Source organism: Hypomesus nipponensis, chromosome 17 (genome assembly GCF_054491055.1).
Source record: "Hypomesus nipponensis isolate SF chromosome 17, ASM5449105v1, whole genome shotgun sequence".
In the NCBI taxonomy this organism is placed as follows: domain Eukaryota; kingdom Metazoa; phylum Chordata; class Actinopteri; order Osmeriformes; family Osmeridae; genus Hypomesus; species Hypomesus nipponensis.
In genome coordinates, this window is record NC_140377.1 from 16,677,516 (window position 1) to 16,693,456 (window position 15,941).

General features: G+C 39.7%; 1 protein-coding gene across 1 annotated transcript in view; it reads right to left on the bottom strand.

Moving 5' to 3' along the window:
* gdpd3a (glycerophosphodiester phosphodiesterase domain containing 3a) overlaps window positions 1–15,941 on the bottom strand; it is a 49,465-nt gene that overhangs the window by 15,406 nt on the left and 18,118 nt on the right. The window contains exons 7-8 of the mRNA XM_084678179.1: window positions 7,381–7,470; window positions 5,171–5,304 (exon numbers count right to left, since the gene is read on the bottom strand). Of these exons, the coding sequence (XP_084534305.1) occupies window positions 5,171–5,304; window positions 7,381–7,470 (224 nt within the window). The remainder of the gene's footprint in view (window positions 1–5,170; window positions 5,305–7,380; window positions 7,471–15,941) is intronic.

A 15,941-nucleotide genomic window follows, 5' to 3' on the forward strand; every position in this document is an offset into this window, starting at 1 on the left:
CAATTTTGACATGTCAAGATGATTGTGGTGTGAAGATCATTTGTGCCAAATTTTGTGAATATTTGATAAATTTTGTAGGACGTGTAGGGGAAAAAGGTTTTATTAATTCATTCAAAATTTGGCTGGTGTCACAAGTTAACATGTGTCAGACTCGGGATCGCCCCCTAGAGGTTAGATGACACAACCTTTTTTGGACCTCTTGAGCACCTGTACCAAGTTTGATGTCAATTCGGCAAATATTTCCTGAGATATGATCTCACTTCCTGTTTTGCCGACTTTGATTGTCTTCTTTTATGGTGGCTTGGTTGACAACTTTGATTGGCTGTACCGGACAAACGGTTTAGTAAATAAAAAACCGTGATATATTTTGTGAGGCTTGGTCTAAAGATAATCTGTGCCAAATTTGGTGAGAAATGGACAAACTTAATAGGAGAAAAAAATGTTAAATTCATTCATTCAAAATGGCGGCCACATCAATTCGGCTGGTATCACAAGTCGACATGTGTCAGACACGGGATCTCCTAAGATATCACGAGACAAAGGAATCACTTAAATAAGACAAACAAATCAACAGTTATTGGTAAAAACACAATTTTGCCTATTGTAGCGCCCCCTAGATCAAAAATGACACATTTTCGGACCTCTTAAAAACAGGGTCCTAAGTCCATACTAGGGCCGCACAATTAATCGAATTTTAATCACGATCTCGATTTCGGCTTCCCACAATCAAATATGCGTGATCGAGCGATATTTAAAATGCGTCATTCCGTTCATAGAACGCTCCGTTTAAAAGTTTTTTTTTTTGCAAAGCCAATCTAGCGTTCCGTAAACCAATAGGTGCGTTTGACATCGGCTGTGGCTGCATGAAACGACCAGCGAGAGTTGCCGCTTGCTGTCGGGGAGGAGTTATAAACGTCTCCTTAAGTCGGCAAATTTGTCATTTTATGTATTGGGCTATGGTCAACTCTTTCTCCAATCTGCAGGCTGCAGCCGGCTGCGGTGCTGCATGGAGTCGAATACACCTAAAGTCTGATCACGTGCCTCCATGAGCCAGTTAGAGTTGTTCCCTGCACCATGCAGCTCAGTTTCTAGATGTAGACGGTTACAGACAAGAGTAATGTGAGGAAAATTCTGCAACAGATAGCAGTCGGTCATAAGGCTGCTATCTTAACAAAGAAAACAAAAAAACTACCTGTGACCTGCCTTTACTAATCCCTAAAGCCTTATTTTAGATACAGTATAAATTTAGATAGCTTGCAAATACAGAGGATAGACCGAAGTTTAGTTAGCCAATGTCGTTAGCGATGCTAGCTAACGTTAGTTTGCTAGCTGTATAACATTTAACTGGGTCTTGCAGCGCTGCTTGATTTACTGAAATTATTCTGAAATGTTATGTTCTACTAGCCATTAGCCTACTTGAGCTAGGCACAGTTTTCCAAAGCCCTAGTGTAACTGAGACGACACAGTAAATAATTTCTCTTTCAAGCAATAAGCCCCCGTTCAATTGTTGAGCATTAAATTAGCTGCAAGGTCTGTAGAGATCTTGGGACTAAGCCACTCGAGCGAACACAGATCTGTGTTTTGCTAATGCAGAATTCGGTCAAATAAAATCGGTAAAATAAAGTAATGAGTGGAACATAACATGAAGTAACGTGGCATTTTATTTTGTGTGAGTTTTAACTTGTCCAGTGGGGCAAGTCAATTTCTCTTCCACTTGCCCTACAAAAAAATCCACTTGTCCCGGACAAGCGGACAAGCCTTAATGTAGAGCCCATCCATTATGCAGGTACAATGCATTGTGACCATAAAATTTGATTAGGTTAAAATCAACAAATAATCGTGATAATTAATCGTAATCTCAATATTGATCAAAATAATTGTGATTACCATTTTGGCCATAATCGTGCAGCCCTAGTCCATACACCAAGTTTGGAGTCAATGCATCAAAGATTGGCTCAAATATGACCTCACTTCCTTTTGTCGGATCAGTTGCTGAATTTGAAAGATCCATCCACTTTTGTGAGGCATTGTCTGAAGATCTGGCAATTTTGAAGAAGATTTGACAACAATTGTAGGGGGAGTAGCGAAAAAAAGTTTTTCCTTCAAATTCAAAATGGCGGGGAATCCCCTCATCTTTTGACATATCAAGGTGAAATTGCGTATGGTTCTTCAGAATGAAGTCATCCTGGTCAACTAAACAAAAAATCTGAATTATGCCAGGCCTAAAGGCTGTGGCTGGATTTGAACCTATGACCTTGCATTTTGCAGTACACCATTGACCATTGAGCTTATCTCAGTGTTGGGCATTACTGTGGTCAGTTACTGTATAAAAAAGTAAGCTGTTTCTCCTGTGGCAAGCATTATTAGATTTGGCCGAAGTTTAACCAACTCTAATTCAATCATATTTTGACATACCAAGCTGAATTGTTTATGGTACTTCAGAGTGACATCACCTTGAACCCAATTAGGTTTAAAAAAAACAGTAAAAATTATATTTGATTTATTGACACAAAGATATTGAGGCAATGTGGACAATTACATAAATACACCCCTTTCAGCCATTTAGTGTTCATGAGGAGAATGGTTTTGAAGGTTGTATCAAATTTGGACAGTACAGCAAAATCTATCATGGTGGACCTTATGGGTCCTTTTTGTTCCCCATGAGAAAAAAGCCATGTATACCAATTTTCAGGCATTTTGGAGTAATGGGGCGCTGGGGAAATCACATAGACTTTGGGTATGGCTTATAGTGCCACCTATGGGCATATGTGGACCATTAGCAGTCAGGGAATAGTGAGTGACCTGTTGTATCATTGGGCCAAATTTGAAAAAATCTATTGAGCCATTTCACAGACAAATATAATAATAAGAATACTAACAAAAAAATTGGTTCTCTCCTACCGGAGGAACCGTACTAAAAAGTTAGAAACACGGCTCTACACTAACCTTTTACACTGGTGGCACTTGCACTACTAACTTTTTCAGTTACTGGCACAAAACAATATTTCGTCGCACAGATTATTTATAGTAAGCCGCTCTAGATAATAATGAATAATAATGAACCTGTATTGCATACAGATGTGCACTTTGACTACTTGCCATCTTTCAAACCACATGCCTTCTTGTTTTCTTTAAAGGTCCAATTGCATGCTGTTTTTGAATGCTTTTATAAAGGCCTTAGTGGTCCCCTAATACTGTATCTGAAGTCTATTTCCTGAAATTCAGCCGTGGTGCAGAATTACAGCCACTACGAGCAGTCCCACAATGAGCTTTCCTTGGGGACGTGCCATTTCTGTGTCTGTAGCTTTAAATGCTGAGGAGGAGAGAGGCGGGGCTAACTGTCATGCTTCGGTAGTTTGCAATCCATGATGTCTCTCGAGTAAAAAAAAATATCAGGCTCGCACGGTCGTAGCTCATTTTCTCATAGGCGGGCTAAATTATCTGTGCGTCAAAGCAGAGAAAGGGGAGGTAACCTTTCCTCTTATGACGACATAAGAGGAACATTTTCAAATCGGAGCATTTGAGCTTTCATTTTCTCAAAAGCGGAGAAGAATACCAAGGGCTTGGTTTACACAATTTCTGGGTTAGGGTTAGGCTAACCCTAAAGTGAAATATTCATGTCATGGGACCTTTAACATTGATTGGGATAGATTTATTGCAATAGAAAATACAGTGGGCCTACATTATGAAGTGCATAATGAATTTATTTTAGATTTTAACATGCCATGGTTGGCATAAATGGGCAGACTCCTGAACTCTTAAGGAAAAATAACACCGAAATACAGTCTGGAGTGCTGCTGCGTTACGGGGTATGTAGGCCCTACCTGTCTCTACACGTGCTTCATACTGTAATTGAAGCTTCAATGTTTTGTGTTTGAATTGTTTTGACGCTGTTACAAATTTGGAAAGTCCAGCAATTGAAGGCCAACAGAATTTACAGTGCTCCGTCTTGGTACCTTAACCACTGGCACTGCCGCCGCCGTCAGTATTGCCATGGAAATACCAGGCCTACTTTGAAACAAGTACTGCCTGGCAATAATACTTTTTTGCAGACCTTATGAGGTTTATTTAATTTAGAAGACTTAAGTGAACTGTAATGACAACCACATTTTATGTAGTAAGGAATGTGAAGCGTTAAGAAAACATTCGACTTTTCAATAAGCTGTTACACGTTGCGCCGGCAAAAATGTTTGTCAATAAGCTACTACTTATACGCTGGTGATGGTACCTATGACCACTGGTATTATTCGAGCCACTGGTGTCAAAATTCATATATCCGTATCGTTTTTCCCATGTTTGTTTTCCCTGACAAATCCTTCTCAGACTCATCATTCTCATTCACTGGCTCCATTTGACATGGCAAATCGACATCAAGTGATGGTTTGGTTACACTTGAACGTCGCTTCTTAAAAAAGGAGTCAATTGTCCGTTCAATTTTAACAGATTTGAGTATATATGGGATTGATGCGTGCATCTTAACGAGAGTTTTACATTTTTTTTTTTTATCAACGTTAGGCTACACCATTCTGGGAGGGGGCGGGGGGGAGTCGCCGGGCTAAGCCAACTTGATGTGTTGAAAGCTCAGAGCATGTTATAAAGCGTATTCTTAAAATACACATTAGTGTTTTAATGAATGCTCATAACAAATCATAGCAGATTGCCTAAAACCTAACATAAGCACACAAATAATCAGTGATACATTTACATTTAGTCATTTAGCAGACGCTCTTATCCAGAGCGACTTACAGTAAGTACAGGGAGGGTAGGGTGAAGTGCCTTTCCCAAGGACACAACGTAATTTGACACGGCAGGGAATCGATCCGGCAACCTTCTGATTACTAGCCCGACATTTGCGACCCATTATTAAATTACGGTCGCAATGGCATTTCAAAATGTCCCAAATGCGACCATTTCGGTCGCAGTATAGTGCCCTGCAATTGGTGGCTTTGCAGCTTCTCTGCTTGGCCCCAATAAGAAAAGGTAGACATGTAGTTGGTGGATTTGCAGCTTTGCTGCTTGGCACCCAATAAAGTCATCAATTACAATAGGTTTCCTCCTGATGGAGAAACCGTAATTACAATAGGTTTCCTCCTACCTCCCCCTAACAATACCAATAGGCTTCCTTCTGACGGAGGAATCCTAATGACACCACACACAGACAAACACAAACCTGTTGATGATACGGGGCAGGTAAAACTGCAGGAAGCTTTCTCCTAGTGGTACAAAGGGTAGTAGGCCACTGTAGAAAAGGAGGAGAAGTTGCATGCCTCGACTAATACTGAAGCTGTATGGCATGTTGGTGTTCTAGAAGGGAAAAAAAGGAAGATATAGCAAAGGGAAAGAGAGTGAAAAGAAAAATAAGAAAACATTTAAGGGGCAATGGTGGATTCGGAAAAAAATATTTAGATTTATTGAGTTTAAGAAATAATGTACAAAAAACAACAAACATTTAGTGCTTAAGTAAGTAAACAGTGGGAAGAATAGAATGATAAACAATGGAAAAGGACATAAGAAAGGTTAGCGGGATTAAAAAGTACTGACTAATTAATTTGAGCAATGTGTGACAGGGTCTGGTAAAACAAGTGCTGTTGTCGACATTTAGCATTTTCCGCAACAAGCCAATGTTTTAAATGTCCTTTTTACAGTTTTCCTTTTCTTGCACATTACAAAAGTTTAAGTGTTGAGAAGTCACTCAATATAATATACAACATGTTTAGGATCACTAAATACTAAATTTGTTGCTAGCTTAGCTAAGCTTCCAGACGAGTTGTGGGAGCCTGGGGCCAGTTGCACAAAACACCTGAAGTTATTTCCTTAATTATGACACTTACATACATTTCTCCTTGGCTAAGGGATTTACGTAAGGGTTTTGCACAGAATCCCTTAAATGGTTTCCTAAGCTAAGGACAAACGTTAAGGGATTTACTACATTGAACGTCATTTCACAGCAGTAAAATTTGACAGTTTCAACAGAGACCATGTTTGTTCAGTGGTATCGCTAGTGCATCACCTTACAAAAGCTAGAGCTTGTAAGCTGTAGCTTATAGTTAGCTTATAGTTTGACCTACGAAAACATTTTTATGAAAAGGCAAGAAAACGAAATTGGTCAGAGGAGGAAAATGTTGTGCTTCTACAGGAATACAACAAAAGAAAGCATAAACTAAAAAGTAATTTTGATCCACAGATAACTAATTAGCAAATGTAGGATTCGTTAAAATTGCCACAAAAATAAACTCAAGAAGTTTGGTGAAGTGGTCAATTCAAGAAATTAAAAAAATATATTATAACTTGACTGTTATGTCCAAAAAAGAGATAACCAATTGCAGGAGGGAGTGCAATAAAACTGGTGATATCAACTTTACTTGTAGGTCTAGTTGCTACACAGTAGCTAATGTTTAAGTTACTTCTTCTAACTGTAAATACAAATGAGATCAACAGTTATTCTGCATATACCGTTAGTCTAGGTACTTAAACTAGGCCATGTTGTGGTACAGAATAATTCAGAGGTACTTTAAGTTTTCTTCATTACTTCATTAATTACGTAGGGAGGTGTTTGATTAGCATCTTTGGTTTTTATCTGCTATTGTTTAAAGTTCCAGTCAAGAGCCCTTTCCATAAATAAACCCAATAACAATCACACCCTGTATGAAGGCATGAAAAGGTTTAGAATCTCAGTTAATGGATTACAGGTGTACCAACATTTAAGTAGGCATATCTTCAACTATTTTCAGATTTCAATGTATTGTAAAGTTTATAATCTGCAATTTCAAAATCTGTAAAATTTAGAAATGACCTTGCCCGACAGCAGCACCATTTTACCAGACCCTGAGGATTAATATTCTTCGGGTTAGTTTCTTATTTCTTTTGAACACAATTCATGATTTGTTCTGGGCGATATGTTGCCCCACTTAAGGCCGATTTATACTTCTGCGTTTTTAAGGACACGCACACAGGGAACGCCCTCTCCGTCAAGGAACTCCCTCTCCGAGCCCCTCGCAGAGCTCTGCGTGCTCCTCCTGATTTTCCTGACTATCCGTCCGTCATTTTACGGATACCCCTTGGCTGTGATTGGTCCGTATTAAGAACTGCTTGAGTCAGGGGCGGAGGCGGGGTTGCCATGACCAACAAGAATCCTTTGACCGCCATTGTTGTACGTTTTTACAAATTTGCTTATTTTATTGATGAAACGGCTCATTTGTAAATTTGCTCTGACTTTTCGATAACCTAGCTAGCATCGCAGTGCAGCGCTATCTACTGTTCTCGCAGTGAATTGCTTTCAGCACGCAGAGCCGTCGGAGTAGTATAAATTCAACCAATCTGTCCGTGCGTCTGTCCGTAATGGAGTTGGAGAAGTATAAATCGGCCTTTATGGCCACATACTATTGCACAGCAATTCTTCATGATGCTGGAGTTCTCTGTTGCCCAAACGGTAATCTCCTCCCTGTCATATTGCTTTACAAGGTCTGAGACCTAAAATTTGACAGAGAAAGAAGAACATTGAAGTAAATTGTAAAATGACAAACTTGAATGAATTGTTTTTGACAAATTATGTAGATTTTTGGGGGGATGCACATCTATTTCCTTGTTTTGTAATCTAATAAAATATGTACATTGGGGGGCAAATATTTGGAATAGTGTACAGAGAAAGTGTCATTCAACTGTTGACAAAGTATGGTCAGGATACAGATGTGGAAGATGATCGTCAAGTTTTTCTATCCACAATCCAGAATACAATAAATACATTCCTGTGTTACCTTTTCCGTTGAACATAGAAAGGTCTGCTACAGTAGGCTATCCTCAGGACTTGCAAGCTAGCTAAACTTATACTATATCTAAAATAATTTTGTAGACGTAACAATGGATTTTGCCACTAAATGAGTGACTTGGCTTTATTTCTAGACATACTATCCACAATGTTACACAATTCTGTAAGATCTCCTATACTGCTATATATCGTGCACTGCTTGGTATTGTAGCGACAATGCTCTCGGTACCCAGAATGCACCACGGCAAGCTGAAAGCTACAAAGTTAAGGGCATTAGCTTAGTTAGATAAGCTTTGTTCTGAGTTTTATCAGAGAATGTCTAATATAGGGAGAACTGCCTGTAAAGGTAAGATTTGCTCATATACATAGTATATGGCTCATATACATGGTTTCTCTGCTTTTATTGTGATAACTTCCTGTTTTGAGCTGAAGTAATGCTATACAAACGTTTGCGTGGAGAAGAAGAGAAGAAAAGAAGAAAGGTTAAGAAAGTGACGGCTAATGGTAGAAAGCATAAATTATTGTAAAAGGTTCACAAATTCTTAAATGTCTAGCTACAATCAACAGGGGAACAAGGTTTGTGATATAAATGAATGTATTTTGAGCAATTTGAAATGTGTATGTATGGAATGTATGGTAATACAGTTATGCTAATGTATGGAATGTATTCTAATGTGGTTGGCTAATGTAAGATCTAGCTAGAAATACAGAGAAAATGTACTAAATGGTAATTACGGTGTATTTGTTCTTGTCTAGCTCTTACGTTGGTTGAATGACACGGATGGAAGGAATAAAAGTTTGTTTAACCATGAGTTCTGGCCTTCTCAGTTCGATTGAATGCTACAGTAAGAGCTTGACCCCCGCCGTTTTGCTGCACCACGAGGGCTCAAGGTTTCACAGCAATACCCGCAACGTCCAGCAAATGGCAGAAGCTTGTCCGAGAATACAACAGTTGAATGTGTAAGTCAAATAAAGTCAAAATGGAGGATTTAGAAGCTGAAAATGTAATGGATATTGAGGATCAGATTACAAGTTTGCAAGAAGAATTACATTTCTTAAAAGACTTGCTTCCAAACAAAAGTGAGAATAGACAAGACATAAAGGATGCAATCACAAGAATAATATTAAGTAAATTGCTAAACAAAGTCCATAGCACATTAGTAATATCAAGACGTTCTGAAAGAGTCAAAGCACCAACTGAAAAAATTGTAACTTATCAGAAAGAAGTAAAAGGTAAAAAGGCTATTAACTCTATATGAACAATGGAAAGTGCAAGTGCGTGAAATAAGAGAAAGGCTAAAGTTGGACATTCCAGAAAGGGAAATGGCAGATCTTGCAGACGTACTAGAACAAAGGAGAAATGATCTGTTAAAACTTTATAATGATGTGAGAAGTCACATGGCACCTTCCTCTGACATAAGAAGAAAAACTGATGCATGTTTAGCAGTGACACAGGACATTATGAAAATCATTCTGGAAAGGTTAAGTGGTATAGATGATTTTGATGCAGAGTGTGTAAGAAATCGTTTACGTGGACTATTACAGCATGATTACGCCCAGTCCATATATGGCTCAACTGCAGCATCAAATCACAGCCATCATTCTTCATCTTCACTCCTCGCTTCAAAACGAGCTGACGCAGCAGCCGAACTTGCAGCAAGAGAAGCGGAGTACAAGATCATACAAGAAGAACAACGACAAAAGGAAAAGATCAAAGCTCTAGAAGAGGAGCACAAGAAACATATGGCAATTCAAACATCAGAGCTGGAACGCTTAAAGGCTGAGAAGGATGTGGAAGCAGCTCGTGCCTATAACAGAAAGTTATCACAGTTAGGCGATGCACAGTCAAAGGTGAGCAGGTGAGCCCAGTGCGCACACGCAGAAAGATTACACCGACATCTTCCCCTAGTGTCATACAACTTACACAAGCTGTACAGGACAGCGTTTGAATAAACAGACTCCCCACACCAGAACCAACAACATTAAGTGGTGAGCCGATAAAGTTTATTGAATGGAAATCCACTTTCAGGTCACTTATTGAACAAAATGGCATCTCACAAGCAGATAAACTATACTATCTTAAAAGGTGTGTGACCGGCCCAGCTCGAAAATGCCTTGAAGGGACTTTCTTTAGAAATGATGAAGAGACATATAGAGACGCCTGGGAAAACTGAACCAAAGGTACGGCCGCCATTCGTGATGCAAAGGGCATTTAGAGAAAAACAAATCCAATTGGCCCAAAATACCATCTAAAGATGCGGATGGACTAATGCTGGGGACACACCACAGGATAATCGGGCCGATTTCGGCCCTTCTGACAATCCTAGGTAACATATGTCCTGATTATCTTGATGGTTCCACAGATTTTATCAGATGTTCCTTTGGTGTGAGTTGTGTTAAGAGTGACCACACACTGTAGGAGCAAAAAACTGTAGGAGGATTTTTTGTCCTCATGTTTGTGGTCTCTCACAGTTTGAAAATCTTATAAGATTAAAAAAAAATGATAGTGTGTGTTGAAGCCATTTCTGTGGAAATAATAGTTTTGAATAATAATTGTAAATTGAGAATTTAAGATTGAATAGTGTTTATGAAATGTAGAAATGAAAAATATTGATAGTTTACCAGTGACGCTAAGAATAACGTAATTTGATTTGCTGTTTGATTGATATGAAAGAACAAGAAACACCGCAAAGCAGTCAGAAGCTATTGGACCTTGGAGCAACACAATCTTTTTACCCACACCAGGGGTCCCCAAACTTTTGTCTGCGAGGGCCAGATAATTTAGCCTGGCTCTGCCCTCCTACATACTTCCGCTCAATTTGGATTTCGCTTCAGTAGTAGGTCTGGGCAGTGCTTGAAGGGGAGAAAAAAAGGTGCCTGTACTCTCTTGCATTGGCAAATCATTATGGAATTTTAGATTTCTACAGTGAAAAACTAAACTTGGTGGTACAACATTTATTGTTAGCCTATTTATTAACAACATAAATGCACAGCCTCAGGAACAAATTTTATCAGGGGGTGGCTTAATGTTGCAGGGCGGCAGGGACTTGGAGTAAAAAAAGGCCCTGGACTTTTATCCCAACCAGCCCACCAGAACCGGCCCCCGTATAGCTATAGGCATATGCCACCACAGCTGCCTGCTAATGCATGCATAATCTGTGTTTGATGTGATGCTAGTTTGGGAATTCGATACTTAAAGGACAACTTTTTTGGCCTTTATTTGAGCGCAAAATAGTTTTTTGAGCCTTGTGTAAAATAAAAATGGCTGTTTTTAATTGGTAAAACCTTGTCTAGTGAAAGTCATGTGTTTTTTCTCTTTATTTTTCAGCCCAACCCTTACGTTCCTTATCCTCGTTTTCCATCGTTATTCCTTTCCCGGTGTTCCCGATGGCCAGTCTGCTACTGCGGGGCTATTCCGCAGGGGTGCTTTAAAGTCATATCATTTTAAATTCTCGTGCTGTCAGGACACAGCAAATTCTCGTGCAGCACCCTCCTAGTTCCCACAGCCATACATAGGGCCTGAAGTTATTTATTTAAACAAGTTTGAAGCTCATGATAGCCTACCCAATGTTTCTGGTTGGACTTGGACTTCTGTCAGTGACGTGCGGTGATGTCAGTAAGAGGGCAGGCACTGAGTTATGAAAGCCAGATTACCTAATTTATTGTTTAGGCTAATAGGCAACGTCAAAACAGTACGCACAAGCGCGGCACACATGCACGGTTGATATCAAGAAATGTCCAATCAGGATGACATATCTTACTCTCATGACATGACATATCGTAATCTCTCTCTCTTGCACACGCACGCACGCATGCACACACACCAATGTCCAGCATCAGAATGCAACCATCTTTATCCTTAATTATTGCACAGCGGCCAATTATGTTTGTCAGTCAGCAACAATGAGAACACACACTGCTCAATTGAAGATGAAGGCAAATGGCTTGCAGTCGGCATTAATTCAACCAATTCAAAATTAAACCCAAAATAGTTTCTGACTCACCAATCGGTAGATTATTGTAGATAAAATCCATCCGCCGCTCTTTCCTCGCTAGCACATCCACATAGCCAATATTTTTGTAATACCAGTCCCTTTGAAACGAGCGGACAATTTTTGGTCCCTTTTACTGGTGTAGATCAGGCAAGGTTGGCATAGGCCTCCTTCTTGCTAGCAACTAATTTTTACCATTAAAATCGAGCTTTGAAAAATGTCTTAGTTGTACGATATGGGAAGATACTGCTGCCGTCATTTTTACTTTGAATTTCGCGGGGATTACGCTTAGCTGGTGTAATGACGTCAGCTGCGCAAATGTCCAGTAATATCTCGATTTTAATTGGTCCATGTTTGATACGATGACGTTAATGTTGTGCACTAGTTTGAGTAGTTCAGTAATGGCGGCGGAGAAAGATGCAAGCAAAACTATTCTGCGGTTGTGGCAACGCTGCCGAATATCCATAGGTTAAAGCCGGAGCAAGAACATTCTTTGCTGAGTTTTGTTGGTGGCCATGATGTTGTGGCCCTCCTCCCCACGGGGTTTGAGAACATTTTGATTTTCCAGCTACGGCAGCTAGCTCCGTTACAGTTGTGGTGAAGGAGTTGGCTAAGGCGAACGCTTGCGATTGGTTATGGCAAATCAGAGTGGCTCTGGGCCAATAGTTTTAAACTTCAACATAGGACCCGCCTTCAAGGAAGTTAACGTTTGTCAATGGAGAGATCCCAGACCTAGCCTGACGTTGTCATACTCATAATTCTAGTCAGAATATGAGTCTGAGAACTCTCCGTTGCGCTTTGACTACGGGGCGTGTTTCTAACGAGCCTGGAAAACAAATGCCTCTTCGCTCAATTGGATAGACCTACAACCAACGAGCAACGTAATATGTTGTTTGTTCAAAACAAATTCAACTTAAGCGCTCTTTTGTGATGTGGGTGATTACGTTACTGTTGATCATCTGTCCATCATCGTATAAAGCCTGCCCTGGCAATTTCATTGGTACGCCCAGATTCTGGTTTTCTGTAGTTGTTCCCCAATACTAGCCCCTCCAGACCCAACTTCCCGACCAAATTTTTTTGTGGGCGGGGAGAAGTTGGGCTGGCAGCCAGGCTATCCCAGACCCTTTGTACAAATGAAATGTACGAGGGTCTGGTTAGGACCAGGCTACAGATCATTTTCCTTTCTTTAATGAGGGGCCGGGTCGGAACAGAAAATAACTTGTGCTGGAGTAACTACCAGTATTATTGTGGAGATTTTATTATGATTTTAAATATAGTTATTATGCTAGATTAGTGTATTACTATGTTATGCACCGTACATTCATACATATCAAAGGATTTATACACCCTATTAAAAGAGCATTATTAATATTGTAAATAACTTTTTTCATATTCATTGCTATTGAAATCAAAACATCTACTTAATTTTTGTATTTATATATATCTTTTTTTCATTTTTTTTTTTTTTTTTACTGGCATTGTTCAGAGGGCCGGTCCAAATGCGTTGGCGGGCCGTATTCGGCCCGCGGGCCGTAGTTTGGGGACCCCTGACCTACACTAATGTCAGTTAACTTGTTAGAAAAGTATTATCCTGAATTTTATATTGTATTACTTAAATCATCAAGTAAACTTTCAAAAGAAGAATTTCGGATTACAGACTTTTGTTTCTGAACTTTGGTGTTGAGTAAGAAAGAACTTTGAGGTTCTAAGCTAATGGGCTAAGCTAGGCTTCACCCACATCCAAGTAAAAAGACTTTGCTCAAGTCAAAATACTTCGGTCAAGTCAAAAGACTTCGCTCGTGAAGCCGAGTGCACCAACGACACTGAGGCATTCCACTGGGCTACGCTACTGAAGAGCTAGCGAAGAGCAGTTGTGCTAAACTAGTTGCTAGCGAAGCAATAAGACTGAGACGCTGAAAATGGAATCGGAGATTAATTCATTAAGAAAATTAGACATCAATGCCAACCGTCGGCGGAGTAAAGCTTTCCCAGGAACAGGTCTGACATTTTCTTTTGACTGTATTAGCCTCCTGGCGATGCTAACGCTAACCCGCTAGCGCATCGTCTAAAAGTAAGATTAACTCTAGATACCCAGTCAATATTCTGTTCAGAAAGTCATCGATCTTTAATTCAAGTCCTACACATCCAGTAACTCTTTTCACAAGTGTCTGTGAATGTATTAGAAGAGTAAGAAGCTGTGGATAATTCGAGGAATTGTCACAGTTTGTGTGTGAAGATTTCTTAAGTTAAATGAAATGGCAGCTAAAAGCGGAGCTATGCGTGTCGAGCACAAGAGGGCGCCAAATCCCACAGGAAAGGCTGTAGAAGAGAAAATTAAAAGGCTGACATGCGAACGCAAGGGAAATTTGGCACAGTTAACCAAACAGAAAAATGATTTGGAACAATTTATGGAAAATTAACACAATATTAAATTCATTAAAGGTGAAGCATTACTGATGCTTGAAAGATACTTTGGAGAGTATGATCGCATTAATGAAGAATTGTGTGAATTGATAGATGAAGAGGATAACAAAGTGGATCAAGACACTTTTGTGTATAGATATTCTGAATTCAAGAGATTTATTGAAAAAGTAAATAATTGGATTGCAAAAGTCATGAAAGACCCTCAGGATGTTAGTCCACATGATAGTGTATCCAAGGCTAATTCTGTAGTGAGTCGTACTTCAAGCACTAGTTCTGCAAAGCTGAGAAATAAAGCAGAACGAGAAGCGTTGTTGGCAAGAGCCGCAGCAATGAAAAAGAGAGAAGCAATAGAGCAGGAAGAAACTCGCTTGAAGTTAAGGAAGGAACAATTGTAAATTGAAATCAAGTTTGCCGTTTCAGATGCCAAATTAAAGGTGTATGAAGAATTTGAAGATGTTCATGAGTCAGTGGATGATTTCATTAAGCCAACTACAAGATCTAGAGCTGAAACGCTGATATGTAGGAAAGAAAACCTTGGCAGTGTTGATGATTATGTGAGTTGTGGAGCTGGTAAGCCCTCTATTACTTTCATTCCAAAGCCATCTGTTCAAGTTGGTGCTTCAGATAGAAGAGAGCCATCATCAAGGCTTGTCACAGACAGCAATACTCCACTCCCTGAATGTCATTGTCACACCGGTCCTTCTACAGGCAGCCTGTTTGAAGTGCTACAGCGTCAGAATGAAGTCACTGAGATGCTCATCAAACAGCAGAGTTTGTCTCAATTGCCTCACCAAGACATACCAACGTTTGGAGATCAGGAGATCCTCTGACTTACAAATCATTCACAAAGGCTTTCGAGCATGCCATTGACAGTAAGACAGACAGCCATCAAGATTGGTTGTATTACCTCGAACAGTTCACAAGTGCAGAGCACTTGATCTCATTCGCAACTGTGAGCACATGAGACCTGACAGAGCTTATGAGGAAGGTAGAACGTTGCTTGATTGTCACTACGGAGATAAATTGACCATCGCCACAGCTTATATCAAGAAAGCAATGGAATGGCCTCAGATAAAACCAGAAAACAGGAAGGGATTGAACGCCTTTGCTTTGTTCTTGATTGGATGTTGTAACACAGTGAATGATGTGGATTACATGGACGAAATGAACAATCCCACCAACATGAATTGCGTCTTGTCCAAACTTCCATTCAAATTGAATTGATCATATAGAGCACCTCTTCTCTGGAACAAATTACCTGTCTCAATTAAGGAGGCTGATACTGTTTTGACATTTAAAACTAGATTAAAAACTTTCTTGTTAAGTCAATTCTATGATTGTTTAAGGTAAGTGTGTGTACTTTCTATGTAAACCTGGGGTGTGCGTTTGCCTGTGTGTATCACATGTAACTTTTAAATTGTAATTTTAGCTTATGTTCACACTGCCCATTTAGATGTTACAAATAAAGTAAACCTGTTATTGTACATTGTTACTGTAATAGTTCCTTTGCTGTATATTGTTATAGTTTACTAGTTGGAGACAACGGGGGACTGGTTGTTTTCATCCTTATTCGTATAAATATAACCTATTTTAGAGTTGTTTCCCCCGGAACAGATTTCATGTTTCAACCGAGGGGGGCTGTCGCTGTCTTGGTGTGTGGGGCTGCATCAAATACCCTCTTAGCTTTGTTAAATTGCTGCACTAGTCCACACTTGACCGGTGGGGATCTCATTCTATTAAAACTGTAACTGTTAGCTGCT